This window comes from Tursiops truncatus, chromosome 15, assembly GCF_011762595.2.
Source record: "Tursiops truncatus isolate mTurTru1 chromosome 15, mTurTru1.mat.Y, whole genome shotgun sequence".
NCBI lineage: Eukaryota > Metazoa > Chordata > Mammalia > Artiodactyla > Delphinidae > Tursiops > Tursiops truncatus.
In genome coordinates, this window is record NC_047048.1 from 36,662,638 (window position 1) to 36,681,099 (window position 18,462).

The 18,462-nt window shown below is 40.1% G+C and overlaps 1 protein-coding gene across 2 annotated transcripts in view; it reads left to right on the forward strand.

Annotated features, from left to right (window-relative positions):
• MEIOB (meiosis specific with OB-fold) overlaps positions 1–17,353 on the forward strand; it is a 29,223-nt gene extending 11,870 nt beyond the window's left edge. The window contains exons 5-14 of one of the 2 annotated variants that reach the window (XM_019938824.3): positions 1,018–1,090; positions 3,267–3,462; positions 5,600–5,700; positions 6,612–6,664; positions 6,752–6,847; positions 9,576–9,677; positions 11,137–11,290; positions 13,263–13,446; positions 14,159–14,245; positions 16,957–17,353. In XM_019938824.3, the coding sequence (XP_019794383.1) occupies positions 1,018–1,090; positions 3,267–3,462; positions 5,600–5,700; positions 6,612–6,664; positions 6,752–6,847; positions 9,576–9,677; positions 11,137–11,290; positions 13,263–13,446; positions 14,159–14,245; positions 16,957–17,067 (1,157 nt within the window). In that variant the 3' untranslated portion in view covers positions 17,068–17,353. Of the gene's footprint in view, positions 1–1,017; positions 1,091–3,266; positions 3,463–5,599; positions 5,701–6,611; positions 6,665–6,751; positions 6,848–9,575; positions 9,678–11,136; positions 11,291–13,262; positions 13,453–14,158; positions 14,246–16,956 lie in introns of those variants that run through there. The other variant, XM_019938832.3, reaches the window with a different exon arrangement.
• The last annotated feature ends 1,109 nt before the right edge of the window (positions 17,354–18,462 follow it).

Below are 18,462 nucleotides of genomic sequence, written 5' to 3' on the forward strand. Positions count from 1 at the left end.
AAGGTAAGCAAAGAGGCAGGTTCAGCAGGAGCCCAGTCTCATCCTGACCCAGATGGGAGCTCTGGAGCATGAATGGCACCTCAAAGTGGTACCACCCTAAAGAAAGAGGCCTGGGATTTTGTACCCTGTATTTACAAGTTATTGGCTGAAGTCCACACCCTACTCCTCCTACAAGCAAAACATTTCTTGGATGAATTTCTTGGATGAATGCCAGAACATTAGTTACCTAGAGCTAAAGATATATTTCGGTATTAACCTACGTTCCATGTTGATGGCTGTTGTGAGGATGAATGAGATAAGGGATTTTAAAGGTGTAAATCTGATGATGCTTATAGAAGTAAATAAGATTTTGGTGTGGTAGAATGAAAAGATTACAGATTTTTAAATTAGAATTACAAATAGAATTAGAACAGTTCTAATTCCAACTCTACTACTTTCTAGATATAATACCTCAAGAAGGTTATTTAACCTCTGTGAACTTCAATTTCTTCATTTGGAAAAAGGGATAATAATGAGGGATGGTTGTGTGAGGAATTAGCAAAATAGAGCACATAAAACTCTAACATAGACCATAGGAAATGAAAACCCTAAAATGTTAAGTCATAAAGCTGATAAGTTGTGGGGCTCAAATCAGGACCCAGATTTTGCATTGCTCTTTCTAACTACCACTATTTTTGAGGACAGCTGTGAATTGGGTGAAGATCAATTTATTTTATAGAAGGGCATGTTGTAACCAAATCAAATGTTCACTGTAACTATTCAATAAAGTAATATTAATGTGGATCATATGTTGGGATTTAAACACAAAATATAAGAAATGTCATCTGAGATCAAATTGATTGGTCATACCCCAGGATTCTGTTGCTCACAGTGCCACAAGAAAATGATTATGAAGGATACATAACACCAACTCAAAATTAGAAATAACATTGTAATGTTCATTGTTATGTACACTCATTTTTTAAACTTATCGTGTTACTTTTTTGTAATAGCATCATATTTTCCCCTCTGTTTTAGTGATAATTGAAAATCCCCTGATCCAAAGAAAGGAATTAGAAAGAGAAGAAAAGTTCAGCCCTGCAACTCCTAGGTAAATCTAGCACAGAGGTCAGAATGATTACTACTTTATGTCAGAATGATTATTACTAATAAGTTTATGCCAGAATGATTATTACTAATAAGTTTTTGCATGTCAGATTAACAGAGAGCTTATTAAAGGTGTATACTTCAGTTTGAAAATTAGGAGTTTAATTCTGCTTCATAATATTTATCTTTGATTATGAAATAATTTACTTTGACATAGGATCACATAAAAAATGGCTTTGTTTTTAGTGCTTTGATTCTCATTCTTAGATTACAAAAATCTGACTCTAGTCACATTAAAGCTGAACAGTGAAAAGGTAAATCATGGAAGTCATATATCCATTTTTTCATCTCAATTTATAACTCTCTTCACATGCCTTACTATCTTAGTTCAGGTTACCTGGAAGTAGAGCCCAGAGGAGGATTTTTGTGCAGATGATTTGTTGAGGGAGAGCCCTTAGAAGCAGCCTGTAAGGATAGCACTGGGGGGAAGGTGAGCAAAGAGGCAGGTTCAGCAGGAGCCCAGTCTCATCCTGACCCAGATGGGAGCTCTGGAGCATGAGTGGCACCTCAAAGTGGTACCACCCTAAAGAAAGAGGCCTGGGCTTTTGTACCCTGTATTTACAAGTTATTGGTTGAAGTCCACCCCCTATTCCTGCAGAGGAGGGAAGGCTTAAAGGTATTTCTGGCTGAGGGCAAATCTCGAGAGAGAAGGGAGTAGCTGGTAAAGAGCTCTGGGTGGGCACAAAAGTCTCTACTACACGTGCACCTGCACCCATTTTTCTGACCTCATCTTATAGGTCTCATTTCTCTGCAGCCACATGAAGAGTCCTCCACTTTATGAACATCCTGGGCTCATTCTGCACTAACAGCATTGCATGTTCACTTCCCTCTGCAAAGAACAATCTTATTTGCTCTTCTCATTGAAGTGTCAGCTTAAATGTCACCTCCTTAGATCTTCCCCCACCTACTCTGTCTGTAGTAGCCCTTCCAGTCTGCATTACTAGGACTTCGTCCTGTACACAGTGTATGTGTACCATCATAACCCTGATCACAATCTGGGATTATTTGATTAATTGTTCTTATCTGTCTCCCTCTCACGCATGTAAACTCCGTGAGATCATAAGTCTTGTGTGTCTTCCTCACCACTGTACCCCCTGTGCCTAGTCTAAGGTCTGGCACATAATAGGCTCTCAGTAAGTGTTTATGGAATGAACACATGAATGGAGGGAGGGAAGAGCATCCTTGGCAGAGGGAACAAACATGAAACCTCCTGGCCTTTTCCAGAACAGTTAATAGTAGTTTAAACCTTATGAAACTGTTGATGTTTGACTACGTTCTTCTCTAAAGTGGTAGTTTCATAGTCTAGGAATATGATGTGGCTGGAATATAGGCAGGGGAACAGCAGGAGGAGAAGCTCGAGAGAGAAGCAGAGACACTTCACAGACAGCTTTGCTTGTTGTACCAACTTCATGCTTTGGTGATGGCTAGCCCAGAAGATCTTTGGAGATGGGAAATATATTCATATTCGTGGTTTAGGAAGATCACTTTGGCTACCTGAGGACAGACAGTAGGGGAACAAAGCTTAGGAGACAAGCAGTAGTTTGGGTGAGAAGTGATGAGGGAAACACCTAAAGCAGTAGCAGGGGGAGGGGGAGCGGGGGAGGCTCTGGATTAGAGGACTAGAAAGATGCTCCATGGAGGACACTTGGAAGTTGATTGGCTGGAAGGGGAAGAGCACCTCAATTGTGTAAATATTGTGCATCTGTTCCTACAGAGCACCACAGAGGTAAGGGAAGCACATAGGCAGGGCAGTCAGTGTCATAGAGGTGGAAATCCACCCCCCACATACACACAATGTTTTAGAGTGCTTTTACACCCCCTTTTTTTTTTTTACAGAGAAAGAAACTGAAACTCAGTATTGTGCAAGATCAGACTATTAGTGTGCTTAAAACTCAGACACAGTTGGTCTTTAAAACATTTTCTTAATGAAAATACATTTTAGACAAAAAATATTTTACAAAGCTTTTCAATGTTTCTAAGAGTGAAAAGTATAAATCTTCTTAATATAATTTTTAAAATATAGTTTAAGTTACAACCAAAGTTTAACTGTGAACTTTGAAGTATTTTTCTATTAGAAAATCATTTGATATTAACTCTTGGTGTGTGTTTTTACAATTTAGCGATTATAAACTATTGCTCAGTGAGAATCACTCAATGGTAAAAGTTTGTTCCAGTTATGAAGTGGATGCCAAGCTACTTTCTTTGATATACTTACCTGTTAAAGAGTCTTGTGATTATTATTCATTGGGTGACATTGTTGCAAACGGACACAGTCTTGATGGGAGAATTATTAATGTCCTTGCAGCTGTGAGGTCGGTAAGTTAAAACCCCAACAAAGCCAAGTTCAATTTGGTGGGGGGAGTTCTATCATTTTATTTGTGTTTGGAAAGTAATAATCAACTGGAGTAAAATTTCCTCTGTATCTTGATGCATCCTCCATTGAATTTAGAAAATAACACTTCTCATTAAAGGGAAAGCAGCATTTTACCTGTGAATGAGTAGCAAAATAAAATTGTATTTGAATGTTAAATGCAGTACACAGTCATAAATGATCCGCTAACTATATGAGAGCTTTTCATACTTGAGTTAAACAAAAGGCACAGATAGAAAGGGTAAATTCATTGACTTTAAGATCTCCAGGAAGTTCTTTGAAGGGGCCTAAGTTGAATAAATCAAGGAATCAATTCAGTGCGTGTTCTCAGAGCTGTCCTGAGTTGGGGGAGAGAGCGAGAAACCCACGGTGCTGCAGTAGGGGCCCTGTGAGCTAATGCATAGCATCAGGTGCTGAAAACCAGGGCAGAACGACACTCCATGGGGTGCCGGGGAATGTCTCACCATCCTTTGCTTCCACATCTCCCTCTTACCCAATTATTGCAGCAAGTTTTGAACTCCATTGGACAGACTAGAATCACTTGGCAGGGAGCAAATTTTCACAAAATAAAGTACATAAATAAAGGGGCAAGAAGAATTTCTCAATATACAGAATGATGATAATCAGAAGACAAAAAAATGGGAAATAGATTTAGGTACTTATAGTTAATGTTGTAAGTAATTGCTAATTGCGTTTCCATATTAAATGACTGAGTGTCGACTATCCCCGTGACAGGCCAACAGAGGCCTGCCTGCGTTGTTCCCCAGCCCAGCCCAGCCCAGCCCAGCCCAGTGCCTGCCACACAGTGAACACTCAGTATCATTCAGGATGGAGGAATAAACACCTGATATGACAGTCATGAAAAATGGGAAAAATTCATTTCTGGGCAACTTAGGTTCAATCTTACTTAAAGGCAGGATATGATCTCTCAATTTCCCTGAAATTCCATATAATGCCATTATATCACAATGTAGTAAGGATTTTCTAAAACTCAGTATGAATATAAAACCTACAACAGCTTTTTCCATGTCCCCCTTCCTGCCTCCACCCCTTGAGTCTGGTACCACCCTTCATAGGATTATATTATTTCTTTTATTTTCATGCCTTTTTTCTCCCATTTTGCTTCCATCCCTCTTACATTTCCTTATCTTTACGTTTTTATTTAACCTGTTTTCTTCCTTCTCGCCTCTACTTAGGTCTCTTCACTTTAAAACTCCTTTTCATACAGTTTTCTTGCATGCTGTGATATGGTAGGCCTCTCTCATACTCTGGCTGTCCTTTCCTCTGACTTTCTTTCTAGATGCTCTCTTCTGCAGGCAGCTGTGACTCTTTCTTCAGCTCCTTCCTAAGGAGCTCAGCCCTGACAATAGATGCATGGGGGACAGTGGCATAGGGGGCAGCTGACTGTCCATGCTTGGGCCATTGCTGTGTGACCATCAGAGGTGCTGCTGTTCCATTGAGAACTCCCTGAGGGCACAGAAGGGCCCCTGAGTTCACCTCCACGTCCATGATCCTCTTACACCACAGTGTGGACTGAATCAGACGGTATATCAAAGCACATTCCCATGTATCCCTCATTCGATTCTCACCAGCTTGTCCCTAGGAAGGCAGCAAAGGGGGTATCAATATCCATACCTGGGCTAGCAAGACGAGGACACTGAGGCCCAGAGAGATGAATTCATCCAATCACATTAACTCCGTGCCAGGCCCTGTGCTAAGCCATGGGGATACACAGGTATTGAAAATGTACTTTCTACCCTCACTGAGTCCACATAGATGCCACCCAGGGACTTGTCATGGAGCATTTGTTCTGACATGGTGAAAAGATCCCACAGTCTTGACTTAAAGCACACATACCTGTATCTCTCTTCAATCAAAGTGTGTGACTTACAACTTAAATACACCTGGTTCAGAGATAAAAGATGCTGTTAAATCATCAAATATATATTAGTGATTCTAGCTATTTTGATATTTCTAATTTGTTGTTTAAAAGGTAAACATTTGAGTATTTCCATCAACAAATATTTAAGTACTTCTACAACTGTAGGTGAAGAAAAATAATGATTTTCTTCAATTTCTAAGGTTGGAGAGCCAAAATACTTTACAACTTCAGACCAAAGAAAAGGCCAGAGGTGTGAAGTTAAACTCTATGATGAGACAGAGCCTTCTTTTGCAATGATATGGTAACTTCCCACATCTGTTCCAAACTGTGAAATCTGTGCTATTATCACCAAGTCAGACATTTTAATTTCATCAGGAGATGATGGATTTCATATCAGGAGAGGAGTAATGATATAGAAATGATATTTAAAAAATAAACCTTTCTCTTGTATGTTGAGTCATTACAGTCTATGATTACCTTAAAATGAGATCTTTAGATGGCATGGGATTTCATAGATGGACTCTACTGTAACTTGTTTATTATTGTACTCTGTTTTGTAACAAATCGTCATTTACTAAGTCTCATTGATAAAGAACAAGCCAGACTTTCTGTGATTCCTTGGGTGGTACCCTGGAGCCAAGCCATGGAAAGATGGTAGAAAAGCAAGCATTGTCACAGGCTGGGTTCTATGGGGCTCCCAGTGTGTCAGATGTGGGGCAGGGCTACATCCTGAAGCATCACAGGGTATAACATGGTATTGTTTAGACTCCAGATGCCTGGGTACCAAAGAAAGCACTTAATTTGAAACAGGGCTTCAACCTATCAAGTCCCCCGAGCAGTTTATCCATGGTGGGGGCCCTCCCTTAATGGCAGGAAAGAGTGACTTCAAAATTTTTAAACTTGTAGTCACTCAGTTCTAACTAGCCTGGAGTGACCTGGGTGATAGGAAAAGAAGGAATTGAAGGAGCAGAAGTTGTTAGAGATGAAAGGTGCTGAAAGGAATGATTTTCGTAGGTGTTAAATTTTCTGTGAAATAGGCAGTGTAGCCCTGCAAAATGCAGGAGAAGCCAAAATCCTTAACTGTGCCTTGGACCGTATGGGGGATTATTAACCTCATCCATTAAGACATCCTTTTTCTGGTAAATAATGTGGTCACTGCCAGTTTTTTTCTAATTTATTTGATTTTTATCACTTCTTTTTTAACACATGCAGTTGGGATAATGCATCTATTCTACTTGCACAGAGCTGGGTGCCACGAGAAACAGGTATAATACTTCAATGATTGCGTTCAATATTTGTCATTTTTTTATCCCCCTGTGTAATAATTTTAAAATGGCTTTTTTCCCAAACAGTAATATTTGCCTCAGATGTAAGAATAAGTTTTGACAAATTTCGGAACTGCATGACAGCAACTGTAATCTCAAAAACGATTATTACAACTAATCCAGGTAAAAAGCTATCTGAAATTTTTTATCCCTTTGGAAATGACTACATCATGTATTCTAATATTTGTGCAGTGTGTTTAAGAATGAAGCTTGGATTTCATTTGAATTAAAAGTGAAAAACTGCTTTATATGACTTTGAAAAACTTACAATGAGCTATATCTTTGATATCTTTACAAAAGAAATGTGAAAAACCAGACTCATTTTTAAAAAAAAAAATTTGTTTATTTATTTATTTTTGGCTGTGTTGGGTCTTCGTTTCTGTGTGAGGGTTTTCTCTAGTTGTGGCAAGCAGGGGCCACTCTTCATCGCGGTGCGCGAGCCTCTCACTGTCACGGCCTCTCTTGTTGCGGAGCACAGGCTCCAGATGCGCAGGCTCAGTAGTTGTGTCTCACAGGCCCAGTTGGATTTGTCTGGTGGAAAAGGTTATCAAGCTTGACAGTATTAATCGTATCAAAACCTCAAGACTGGGCTTCCCTGGTGGCGCAGTGGTTGGGGGTCCGCTTGCCGATGCAGGGGACACGGGTTCGTGCCCCGGTCCGGGAGGATCCCGCATGCCGCGGAGCGGCTCCGCCCGTGGGCCATGGCCGCTGGGCCTGCACGTCCGGAGCCTGTGCTCCGCAGCGGGAGAGGCCACAGCGGTGAGAGGCCCGCGTACCGCAAAAAAAGAAAAAAAAAATACCTCAAGACTAAGTTAATGAGACAGATTTGAAGGATGTTGTGCGTTTGGCTCTGAAAACAGGTTCAAAGGGGAAATGTCAAAGTGTTTTGAGCAATGCTAACATCATTAGAATAAATGCCTTATTTCTCAAGGAGACAAATATAAAGGAGAATATGTATAACGGTGTGTGAATTTCAATATGCTTATTTAAATCAGTCTTATTTCTAATTTCCTGGGCTACACATGCCACGTAGAAGTTAAGAACCTCTAAATGGTTTGAGCTTTCATCCTAGCCAGCATGTCCAGGCTTCCTGCCCCGAGAGAGTTCATCAGATGGGGAAGGAAGAATTTGTCCCCCCACAGACAGTCTGGGATGACCCTGTTGTCCTTAGAGCTCTTGACAGCAGTGCCTACACCCCACCCTTCCTACCAACTTCTGTCCCAGGATGCTCATTAATTTACAGATATTTAGTGAATGCCTTTTATTTGACAACTACTGAGGTAACTTTAACACTTTCTGGAACAAGGAAGTACATGAGTGGATGGATGCTCAGATGGATGGAAGGATAGTCACTATAACTGAAGCACAGAAATGAAAAGGCAAAACCCCTGTCTGGGATTCCAGTCTAGTTCTGAGAAAGAACCAACAGTGATAAGACTTGTGGTACAACAGGACGAGGAGGAAGAAACCCTGACTCTGTCCAGGGGAGTCAGGGGGTCCAAGCATTGGCAGGACGGTTTGCAGAATGTTGGAGATTGTGAGGGAGGGCTGAAGACAAGCAGGTGTTAGAGGTTGGGGCTTGGAGTTGAAGGGTGTCAGAGTTAGAGAGCCCCTCTTCAAAATCAGATTCGTGCCTTCTGGCACATTATCTCACTATTCCTGAGGATACTCATGTCCCAACTTGAGGAGCAAGTTTTTTTTTTTTTTTTTAAGTATTTTATTTATTTATTTGGCTGCTTCGGGTCTTCGTTGTGGCATGTGGGGTTTTTAGCTGCAGCACGCAGGCTTCTTTCTAGTTGTGGCACACAGCTCCAGAGCACACAAGCTCTCTAGTTGTGGCACACAGACTCTCTAATTGTGGTGCGCGGTCTCCAGAGCACACAGGCAGGCTTCTCTCCAGTTGTGTCGCGTGGGCTCTAGAGCACTCGGGCTCAGTAGTTGTGGTGCGCGGGCTTAGTTGCCCCATGGCATGTGGGATCTTAGTTCCCTGACCAGGGATCAAACCCACATCCCCTGCATTGGAAGGCAGATTCTTAACCACTGGACCACCAGGGAAGTCCCGAGGAGCAAGGTCTTTTTTTTTTTTTTAATTATAAGAACCTTTTTAAAAATCTTTTTATTTATTTATTTATTTTTGGCTGCATTGGGCTTTCTGTAGTTGTGGCTAGCGGGGGGCTACTCTTCGTTGCGGTGCACAGGCTTCTCATTGTGGTGGCTTCTCTTCTTGTGGAGCATGGGCTCTAGCCACATGGGCTTTAGTAGCTGTGGCACGTGGGCTCAGTAGTTGTGGCTCACAGACTCCAGAGAGCAGGCTCAGTAGTTGTAGCACACGGTTTTAGTTGCTCCGCGGCATGTGGGATCTTCCCGGACCAGGGATCAAACCTGTGTCCCCTGCACTGGCAGGCAGATTCCTAACCACTGCGCCACCAGGCAAGTCTGGAGCAAGCTTTTTAAACAATCTTAAAAAATTTTTTTTCTGACTAGAAAATAAATACATATAAAATTCAAAAAATACATAAAAAGGAAGATCAGCTGTAAATTCACCATCTCATAAGAGATCATCATTTCTTTGATACATATTCTTCCAGATAATTTTGCTTATGTATCTTTTTTAAAATGAAAGGGAATTGTATGACAATGTTTTGTAAGCTGCTCTTTAAACTCATGATATCTGGTGTACATCTCTGTGTTAATGGAGCACCCCATCACATTGTCAGTGGCTTTGTAATATTGTGTTTGATTGTATTCTTATACGTCTTCACTTTTTACTGGTAAAAATAATTTTGGATCATTTACAGTGATTTAAAAAATAATCAGTTTGCTGTTTACTTATTATGCATTTTCAATTAAGATACACCAGAAGCTAACATCCTATTGAATTTTATAAGAGAAAATAAAGAAACGAATCTTCTGGATGATGAAATTGACAGTTATTTGAAAGAATCCACAAATTGTAAGTGACCTTTAAATATTATTTGAATTTTTAAAAGGCCAGAATTTGGGCCTGTAAAGTTACTTAGTAAAAGATATTGTATTCTTATTATGTAACTGCTACACTTCCACTTTTTATTTATTTATTTTTGGCTGTGTTGGGTCTTTGTTTCTGTGCGAGGGCTTTCTCCAGTTGCGGAGAGAGGGGGCCACTCTTCATCGCAGTGCGCGGGCCTCTTACTGTCGAGGCCTCTCCCGTTCCGGAGCACAGGCTCCAGACGCGCAGGCTTAGTAGTTGTGGCTCACGGGCTTAGTTGCTCCGCAGCATGTGGGATCTTCCCAGACCAGGGCTCAAACCCGTGTTCCCTGCATTGGCAGGCAGATTCTTAACCACTGTGCCACCCAGGGAAGCCCTATACTTCCACTTTTTAAAAGGTAGTTTAAAACTTTTGGAGGCCTATATAACCTTTTGCGAATCTGATGAGAGCTATGACCCTTTCCCCAGAAAAGTAGCTGTACCCACACATAGAATTTTGCATAAAATGTCATGTGTTCACAGACCCCAGACTGAAGCTTGACTTTAAAAGGGATGCTGGGACTTCCCTGGCAGGCCAGTGGTTAAGACTCCATGCTTCCAAAGCAGGGGACGTGAGTTCTATCTCTGGTTGGGGAGCTAAGATCCCACATGCCTCGTGGTGTGGCCAAAAAAAAAAAAAGGGATGTGGTTTGTTGCCGTCTGTGGCTTATGCTTAGACACTCAGGAGAATGGCGGAAAGCAGAGGGAAAACTTCAATCATTCCCTGAAGGCCCGTTCTTGTAACTTCATCCTAGGAGGTGAAATACTTCCTAATAATTCCTCTCGAGAGAGTAACAATTGAATTAAGCATGAAATAAGTTATGCTGCAAGTCACATTAACTTGTAAAAGAAGAACTTTGTTATGCTTTCCTGGGGGATATTTAACATGTTTCCTTTCTTTCTTTTTGTTTTTTTTGTTTTGTTTTGTTCTGTTTTGTTTTTCGGCTGCACGGCCTGGCTTTTGGGGAACTAAGCCACGTGGTGCAGCCAAAAATAAATAAATAAATAAATATAGTCTCTTCACCATTTAAAAAATTGAGTTGACTTGTCTTTTTCTTATTTATTTTTAAGAATCCTTTAGATATTCTGGATATGAACCCTTTATCTCCTTATAGATTGCTAGCATCTCCCACTCTATGGCTTGCCTTTTCATTCTTTTAATGGAATCTTCTGATGATCAGAAATTATTCATTTTAATAAAGACTAATTTCTCATTCTTTTCCTTTTTTGCTTTTATGTCCTTCTATATAATCAGTTTTAATATATCATATATAATAATTTTTCTATTACATAACTTAAGCTGCTACGTATTCTCATTTGAGCTTTGTAGCTTTTCTATTTGGATATAATCCTTTGGAGTTCTTAGAATATATTTAGAACTTCCATGACTTTTCTTTTTTTTTAGTAAATACAATAGTTGATGTCTATACAGTTGAACAATTAAAGGTAAAAGCTTTGAAGAATGAAGGAAAAGCTGATCCTATCTATGGAATTCTTTATGCTTACATTTCTACACTGAACATTGATGATGAAACTACAAAAGTAGTTCGAAATAGATGGTAAGCAACCAAATTACTTTTAGAAAGTTCATTCTTGTAAGAAATAAAAACAGTTATTGTTAATAAATTTTTTTTTTTTTTTTTTGGTACATGGGCCTCTCACTGTTGTGGCCTCTCCAGTTGCGGAGCACAAGCTCCAGACGCGCAGGCTCAGCGGCCATGGCTCACGGGTCCAGCCGCTCCGCGGCATATGGGATCGTCCCAGACCAGGGCACGAACCCGTGTCCCCTGCATCGGCAGGTGGACTCTCAACCACTGTGCCACCAGGGAAGCCCCCCTTGTTAATAAATTTTAAACTCTATAAAAGTTAAGCTATTCTTTGACATAATAGTGGTTATGCATTTGAATAGTGGTTATGCATTATGCATAAGTGGTTATGCATTTGACAAACTATTTAGATTCAAAATTATAATTGCCTTTTAAAGCAAAATTTAATTTACTGTGTTTCAGCAACCTTAAAATAGAAAGATATAATAATGTCGAAACTTTTAGCTGGGATGAGAAACTATTGTTTTATGACAATTTGAAAATTATTTTGGTGACCACATCCTATAGCAATACAAGTAATAGCATTTTAATAAATTATTTCAACTGTATGAAGAATATGATTTCCAACCTCTCCTAGGTCAAAGTTAGTATCTACTTGCATAGAAAAGTAAACCCAAGTAGATTTAATAATCTTAGCCAAAAAATGCTTGGCAAGAAAATTCTAAAATGTTATTGTGAAAGCCTCCCTATGGATTTATAATTGACATTTTTATTGACATAGTTCTAGATTCACATGGCACTGTAAGAAATAATATATAAACTGTACACTTTGTGCAGTTTCCCCCAATGGTAACATTTTGCAAAACTATAGTATCACATCATAGATAGTAATGACATTAATTAAATCCACTGATCTTATTCAGATTTCCCCAGATTAATATGCATCGTGTGTATGTGAAATTTCATATAGTTTTATCATGTATGAAATGATAAACCACCACAATCAAGAAATTGACCTATGGATTTTTAAAACATTGTATGATTTGGTGTTAAAGTTGAAAAAAACTAATGTAGAGGCTGTTGTGTAAGGCAGGTGTTTATTTTTTGAAAAATATTTTTCAAAAATTAAAAAAAATGTTATTGTCTCCCTTATTTTTCCTACATCTTTAATATTGATATCTGAGGAAAAGTATCTAAAACTTAATTCAAAAGTTGATCTGTGGCTTACAAGAAACCAGTATCTTCAGATCATTCCCTCTGCTTGAGAAATTTGAATTAGTCTCTGCCTATTCAAATTGGCAAAGTAATGACTGCTTCAAAAATATAGAAGAGCATGGAATTACCCCTTAAAGAGAGGAGAATGTGTCACTAGCAGTGCTAGCAGCATTTAGAGTGTGAACCTCCCCAACCCTCAGGTTATTCTGTGGATGTACAGAGGACTTAGTACAGGACCAAATGAGCATTCATGGAACTCAGGCTTTCTAGGCACAAGACGGGATTCCTGCCCTCAAACTCTGAGCCAGGAGATAAACAAACATACCTGCAATAACATGGAATAGGATGTGATAGGGTGTAAGTTCGTGCTGAAGTGTAAGTTGTGCAGCTGTTCAGAGAAGGGAGGGTGTGGGGCTGGGGTGCAAGTGAGGAAGGCCCCAGTGGGGGAGTGATCCTGGGCAAGAACCCCAGCATGGGGGAAAGTAGGAGGCAGAACTGTGAGAAGACTGGATTGTCCCAGTTTCCGAAGCAGGAATACTGAAAATGAGGTTGACTGCATAGAAAGCATGTTGTATTGCTGTGCATTTTTCCTTGTTATTTTGTAGGTCTGTTTTGTACCCTGCTCAGCACTGAGCACTCTGTAATTACTTGCTCTGTAAATATTCCAGGTGCTGACTTAGGCTAAAAGTCTAAGTGATAATTCTTCTGCTAGAGATCAGATTTGTCACTTAGGGCCTTCACATTCTATCTTGTCTTTGTTTCTTTTCAGTTCAGGCTGTGGTTACATTGTAAATGAAGCATCCAGCACTTGTACAACTTGCAACAAAGGTTCTTCAGAATTTAAATCAGTTTTTCGCAGCTTCCATATGCTAATTGATCTTACTGATCACACAGGTACCCTCCACTCCTGTAGTCTCACAGGAAGTGTTGCTGAGGAGACTTTGGGCTTCACGGTAAATAATAAAAAGGAAAATATGTTTAGAAATACTTCCAAATTGAATTCGCTTCCCCAAACATAGGTTATTTTGGTGAACATTTGATAGAAATTAATTCATTAATAAAGAGGTCTGGGAAAAATCAATCTTGACTTAAACACACATTGTTTTTATGAACAAATAATTACATATTGCATATTAAAATTCTAGCTAACATTAACTGTTAGGAATAACAAGAGACATCCTTGGTGACAGTGGAGAATAAACATGACATTTTATATAGTCAAATAACAATGGGCAAAACAACACCTTGGAGACACTGAGCAGGGTCCTCTGTGAGGAGGGTTTGGCAGTATTTCACCTTCCCAGGTGTATAAGGTCAGCCATGAGCTCTTCCTCAGTCTGCCCCATAGCATAGCAGCAGAGATTAGCTTGTGTGCTTGATGTTAGGTTTGATGTTTTTTATTGTTAGAACCCACTCATGAAGTTTACCATTAAGCCTCAGTGGTTTCCACTTTGTTAAGGGGGGCTTTCTGTGCCGAGCCACCTGGCTGGCTTCAGACATTCAGTTTAGAGCCTTTCTATCTAGCCTTATCTCCTCCGTCAAGAGAATTGACCTGTAATTACTATGGATAAATTCCATTTCCAGTGAGCAAATTTGTTTTACATTATTGTCAAGATGAGTTATCTATATATTCTTTGGAAATATTTGTTTAATTTTTTTATCCAGGTAAATGAGTTTCTTGCAATGACGGATGAACAGAAAACAGCATTAAAGTGGCAGTTTCTTTTGGAAAGAAGCAAAATCTATGTAAAGGTTAGTGCATTTTATAGTACTATATTATTCTTTTTTAAAACATATTTATTTATTTGGTTGTGCCAGGTTTTAGTTGTGGCAGGCAGGCTCCTTAGTTGTGGCCTGTGAACTCTTAGTTGTGGCATGCATGTGAGATCTAGTTCCCTGACCAGGGATTGAACCCGGGCCCCCTGCACTGGGAGTGCGGGCTCTTAACAACTGTGCCACCAGGGAAGTCCCAGTACTATGTTATTCTATATGTTCAAGCAATAAGAAAATCCTGGAGTATGATGTAATAAATTAGGGAATTTGTTATATTTTTAATAAACTTTTTTATTTTTATTTATTTTTGGCTGCATTGGGTCTTCGTTGCTGCGTGCAGGCTTTCTCTAGTTGCAGCGAGCGGGGGCTACTCTTTGTTGCGGTACACGGGCTTCTCATTGCAGTGGCTTCTCTTGTTGTAGAGCATGGGCTCTAGGTGCGCAGGCTTCAGTAGTTGTGGCGCATGGGCTTAGTTGCTCCGTGGCATGTGGGATCCTCCCAGACCAGGGCTCGAACCCGTGTCCCCTGCACTGGCAGGCAGATTCTTAACTACTGCGCCACCAGGGAAACCCAGGAATTTGTTATTTTCAATAATGCCCAGTTCCCAGATGTGCAGAAGGATTTGGCTACCATAGAAACAGTGGAAGTAATCAGCTTTTTTCATATAGTATAAAGAAGTTATAAATGATACAAAATAAAAAGACCAACAAAGAAAATATTAACTGCGTTAATGTTAACTCCAAGGCTAGGAACTGGGCTTTAGAGTCAAAGCTGGGTCCCCCCCGCCCCCATGTGCGATGCTCCTCACTTCAGTGAGCAGTATTCAATAGCAAGTTAAATGCTGCGGTGAGACAGACTTGGGTTTGACTCCCAGTCCCACCATTCCTCAGCCTATGTGACCCTGGGGAAGTTAATTAACTTCTCTAAGCCTCTAAAATTCTGTGCTCCTACAACTCTGATCAGAGCAGACTCCCGCAGCAATAGCAACACTTCAGTGTTGGAAGGCCACAGAACCTTAGTGTTAAAAGTGTAAAATGGGCAGTGGGACAAACTCCCCTTGTTTTGCAAATGAGGAAAAGAGGACCAAGAAATGTTGCTTCTTGCCCCAGGTCACAGGTGAGATAGGGCTACACAGTCTACATTATTTCAGATATTTCCTCTTTTACACTCTTAAAAATTTTTGAGCTCTTAAGTGAGTTATATCTGTCAACATTGTACTAGAACTTAACATTGAGAAAAATTTTAAATGTATTCATGAGCACACATTCTTTTAGCAGTTAGAACAATGATATCTCATGTCATGTAGTCTCGAAAACTACAGTGCACTCTGGTGAAAGAACGAGACAGTGTTCTGCTCCATCTCAGCCTCGTAAGCAGGTTTTCCTGTTTTCCTGTGGCTTCCTTTCCTTGCAGCCTCAAGCATATCTGAATAGATTACAGACATGGAGTCACCAATGGCCTCAACAATATTTCTAGGACCTCAGTTTGAGGCCTCTTCATTACTAGGCCAAAGGGGGAAAATTACAGTAATATACTGCATCTCTTCCACCATTTGCATGAATCCACCTAAATACTGTATACTGTCTATACCCAAATCAGCATATACTCAGATCCTTGTCCAACTTTGTGGTTTCCCTCCAAACAGGAGGTACCAGTTGCTCTGAGTTTGATCAATTTAAATTCATGGTAACTTATTTATAGTTTCCCAAACTTGATTCAAATATAGCAACAAATTGCTCTCAAGTAAATGGATATTGTACCTTTCCAAAGAATATGTTAAAAAGATATTTGTCAGATTTAACAAAGATTTCAAGCAGGTAGTGGTTATATCACAAAATGTAATAAAGATTGTGAGCCTCAAATACAATTTCAATTGTTATAAATCAGTTAAAACAGAACATGTAATTTAAAAAATAAGAACTTACATTGCTCTGCTAATAAGATAAAAACAAAGGATTTCCATATAGGACATTTTGTATATTTATCATATTTCAATTAAAAATAATGGCTACTTAAAGTGGTTCATTTGGAGGGATTTCAAAGTGAGTTATTCATTTCAATGTTTTAAAACACATAGTGATATTAGTATCACAGATCCTTGTAAGATCTGATATTAATGTTAAAGAATAATTTTCAAAAAGGTTAAATTGACTCATACAAAATAAAATGAATACATGTCAAAGATTTAATTCAATTCATTAATTAATGAAGGAAATTAAAGTGCCTAGCTGATGTGTCCTTCCACTCTATACTAAATAAAATGTTGGTGAGAGTGCTTTGTAAATTGTAAAAAGTGAGACATCATTATTAATCAACTGCATCATGATATTGTTGTGCTCTAACAGGTCACGTTACTGCTGCGGGTTCACGTCTGTCACAATTGGTTGTTTGAACACACTTTAAGCCCATTTTTCTATATGTTGGATTTGAAATGCCAACTTTCCTACCTGAGAAAAAGGTCATGAAAAATTGATGTGGATTTTTACAAAATTACTGTCAGAAGCCAGATCTATAATTTTTCTCCCAACTCTGCCTGAGACTGGAACTCTTTCCATTGTCTTACAGCTTTAACTGAAGTATTTGTTCATATCTGTAAAGAAAACTCATTGCTGTTCTCTATTTGTGGTCATTGGTTTTCAGCGTTGTATACCAGGTGATTTTAGAAACTAACTCTCTTTTTCTCCCTGCAGTTTTTTTTATCTCATAGAGCAAGGGGTGGACTGAGAGCGAGTGTGCTCTCCTGTAAGCTCGCAGATCCTATCGAGGCAAGTAGGAACTTGTCTGGACAAGGAAATATTTAAAAACCAGACGTCATTTTAAACTCTGGAAAAGAATACAAGTTTTAACCGCCTTTAAAGTGGAAAATGAGTTTGAAAATTACAGATAAAATTGTATTTTGTTCAAATGTGGTGAGAATGTTTCTGTAAATTGTTATTCTGTTTCCCCCTGGAGTCAGTTAAGAGTAAATCCTAAAATCCCCCTCTTATTCATTTCTTAGAAGGCCTTTTCTACTGGCTTTGCCCTCTCTCTCTTCCCAAGTTGGAAAATGTTTGCATGAATTAATAAACAAGTTTAATCTTTCCCACAGATATGAATGATTTTTCTTAAGCCCCTTTCCTCTTTGTCTTGTTTGCCTGGAGAAAGATCAGAACCTATAAAAACAACGTGGCCATGGCTCAGACTACTTTGCTGGAGCTGACGGGCGCGGACGACCGGTTCTCCCAGTGCCGGGTGGGGACGGCAGAAGTCCATGGGTGATGCTGTACAACTGTTTTGATCACTGTAGAGCTTTTCTAGTCGGTTGCTTTCTCTGATGACACATCAGAGCTACCCAATGCTTGTGAAGGCTTGCTGACTCAGGCTTGACATTTGTGAGTCTGAATCAACTCAGGGAAGACCAGCTTCAGAAGTTTCACAAGCGGTGACGAGTCTTAGGAACTTGGAAGGGTGGGTGACCTGCTCTGCTTTGACAGGGCGACGGCCCCTCCACTTCAGCTGCCTTTGCAGCAGCCCCAGAGTGCTCTGCTCAGCTCCACACCATCTCCGGTCACTGGTCACTTGCTTCAGGGCAAAGACCCACCACTGCGGTCAGTGTTGATCCACAGTGTGGGAGGTTTGTCCAGCGTAATTTGGGTCTGGCACTTCAAAGGCTACACTTCACCTACCACAGGAGTGAAAAAAGAAAAAGTAAGTGAACGAAATTCTTTTATAAAGCTGGTGTTGGGAGATAAACTTATCTTGTCAGTAATGTTTTCTCTGGCTTTAACCATATGCAGCCATGGGGGAGGGATATGAGTTGACACTTAGTGTGTCTAAATTGTGGTAATAAATGAAGTAATGAAGATCTTGATCATAGTTATGCAAATATCAAGTGTACCTGATGAAGGGCTTCCTTCCTTTCTCCCTCGGGGAGGGGATAGGTGTGTTAATCAGGGTGAATTGTGAAGGTGGACAGGGAAGGAAGGAAGGAAGGAAGGAGAGTGGTGCAGGGACAAGGATGCCTGGCCCAGATAGTGTGTCCGGCGCTGCTGTGCCAGGCCTCCTGGGGCTCTGACCTCCAGCAGCAGGTCTCAAAGTGCCAACACCTGGTACTTTGGGTGCCAGAACCAGCTGTCTGGGCTCCTATAGTCCATGGCCCTCAGCTGCTCTGGATGTTTCACCACTAGCCTCAACTGCATAATACAGGTACAAAATAC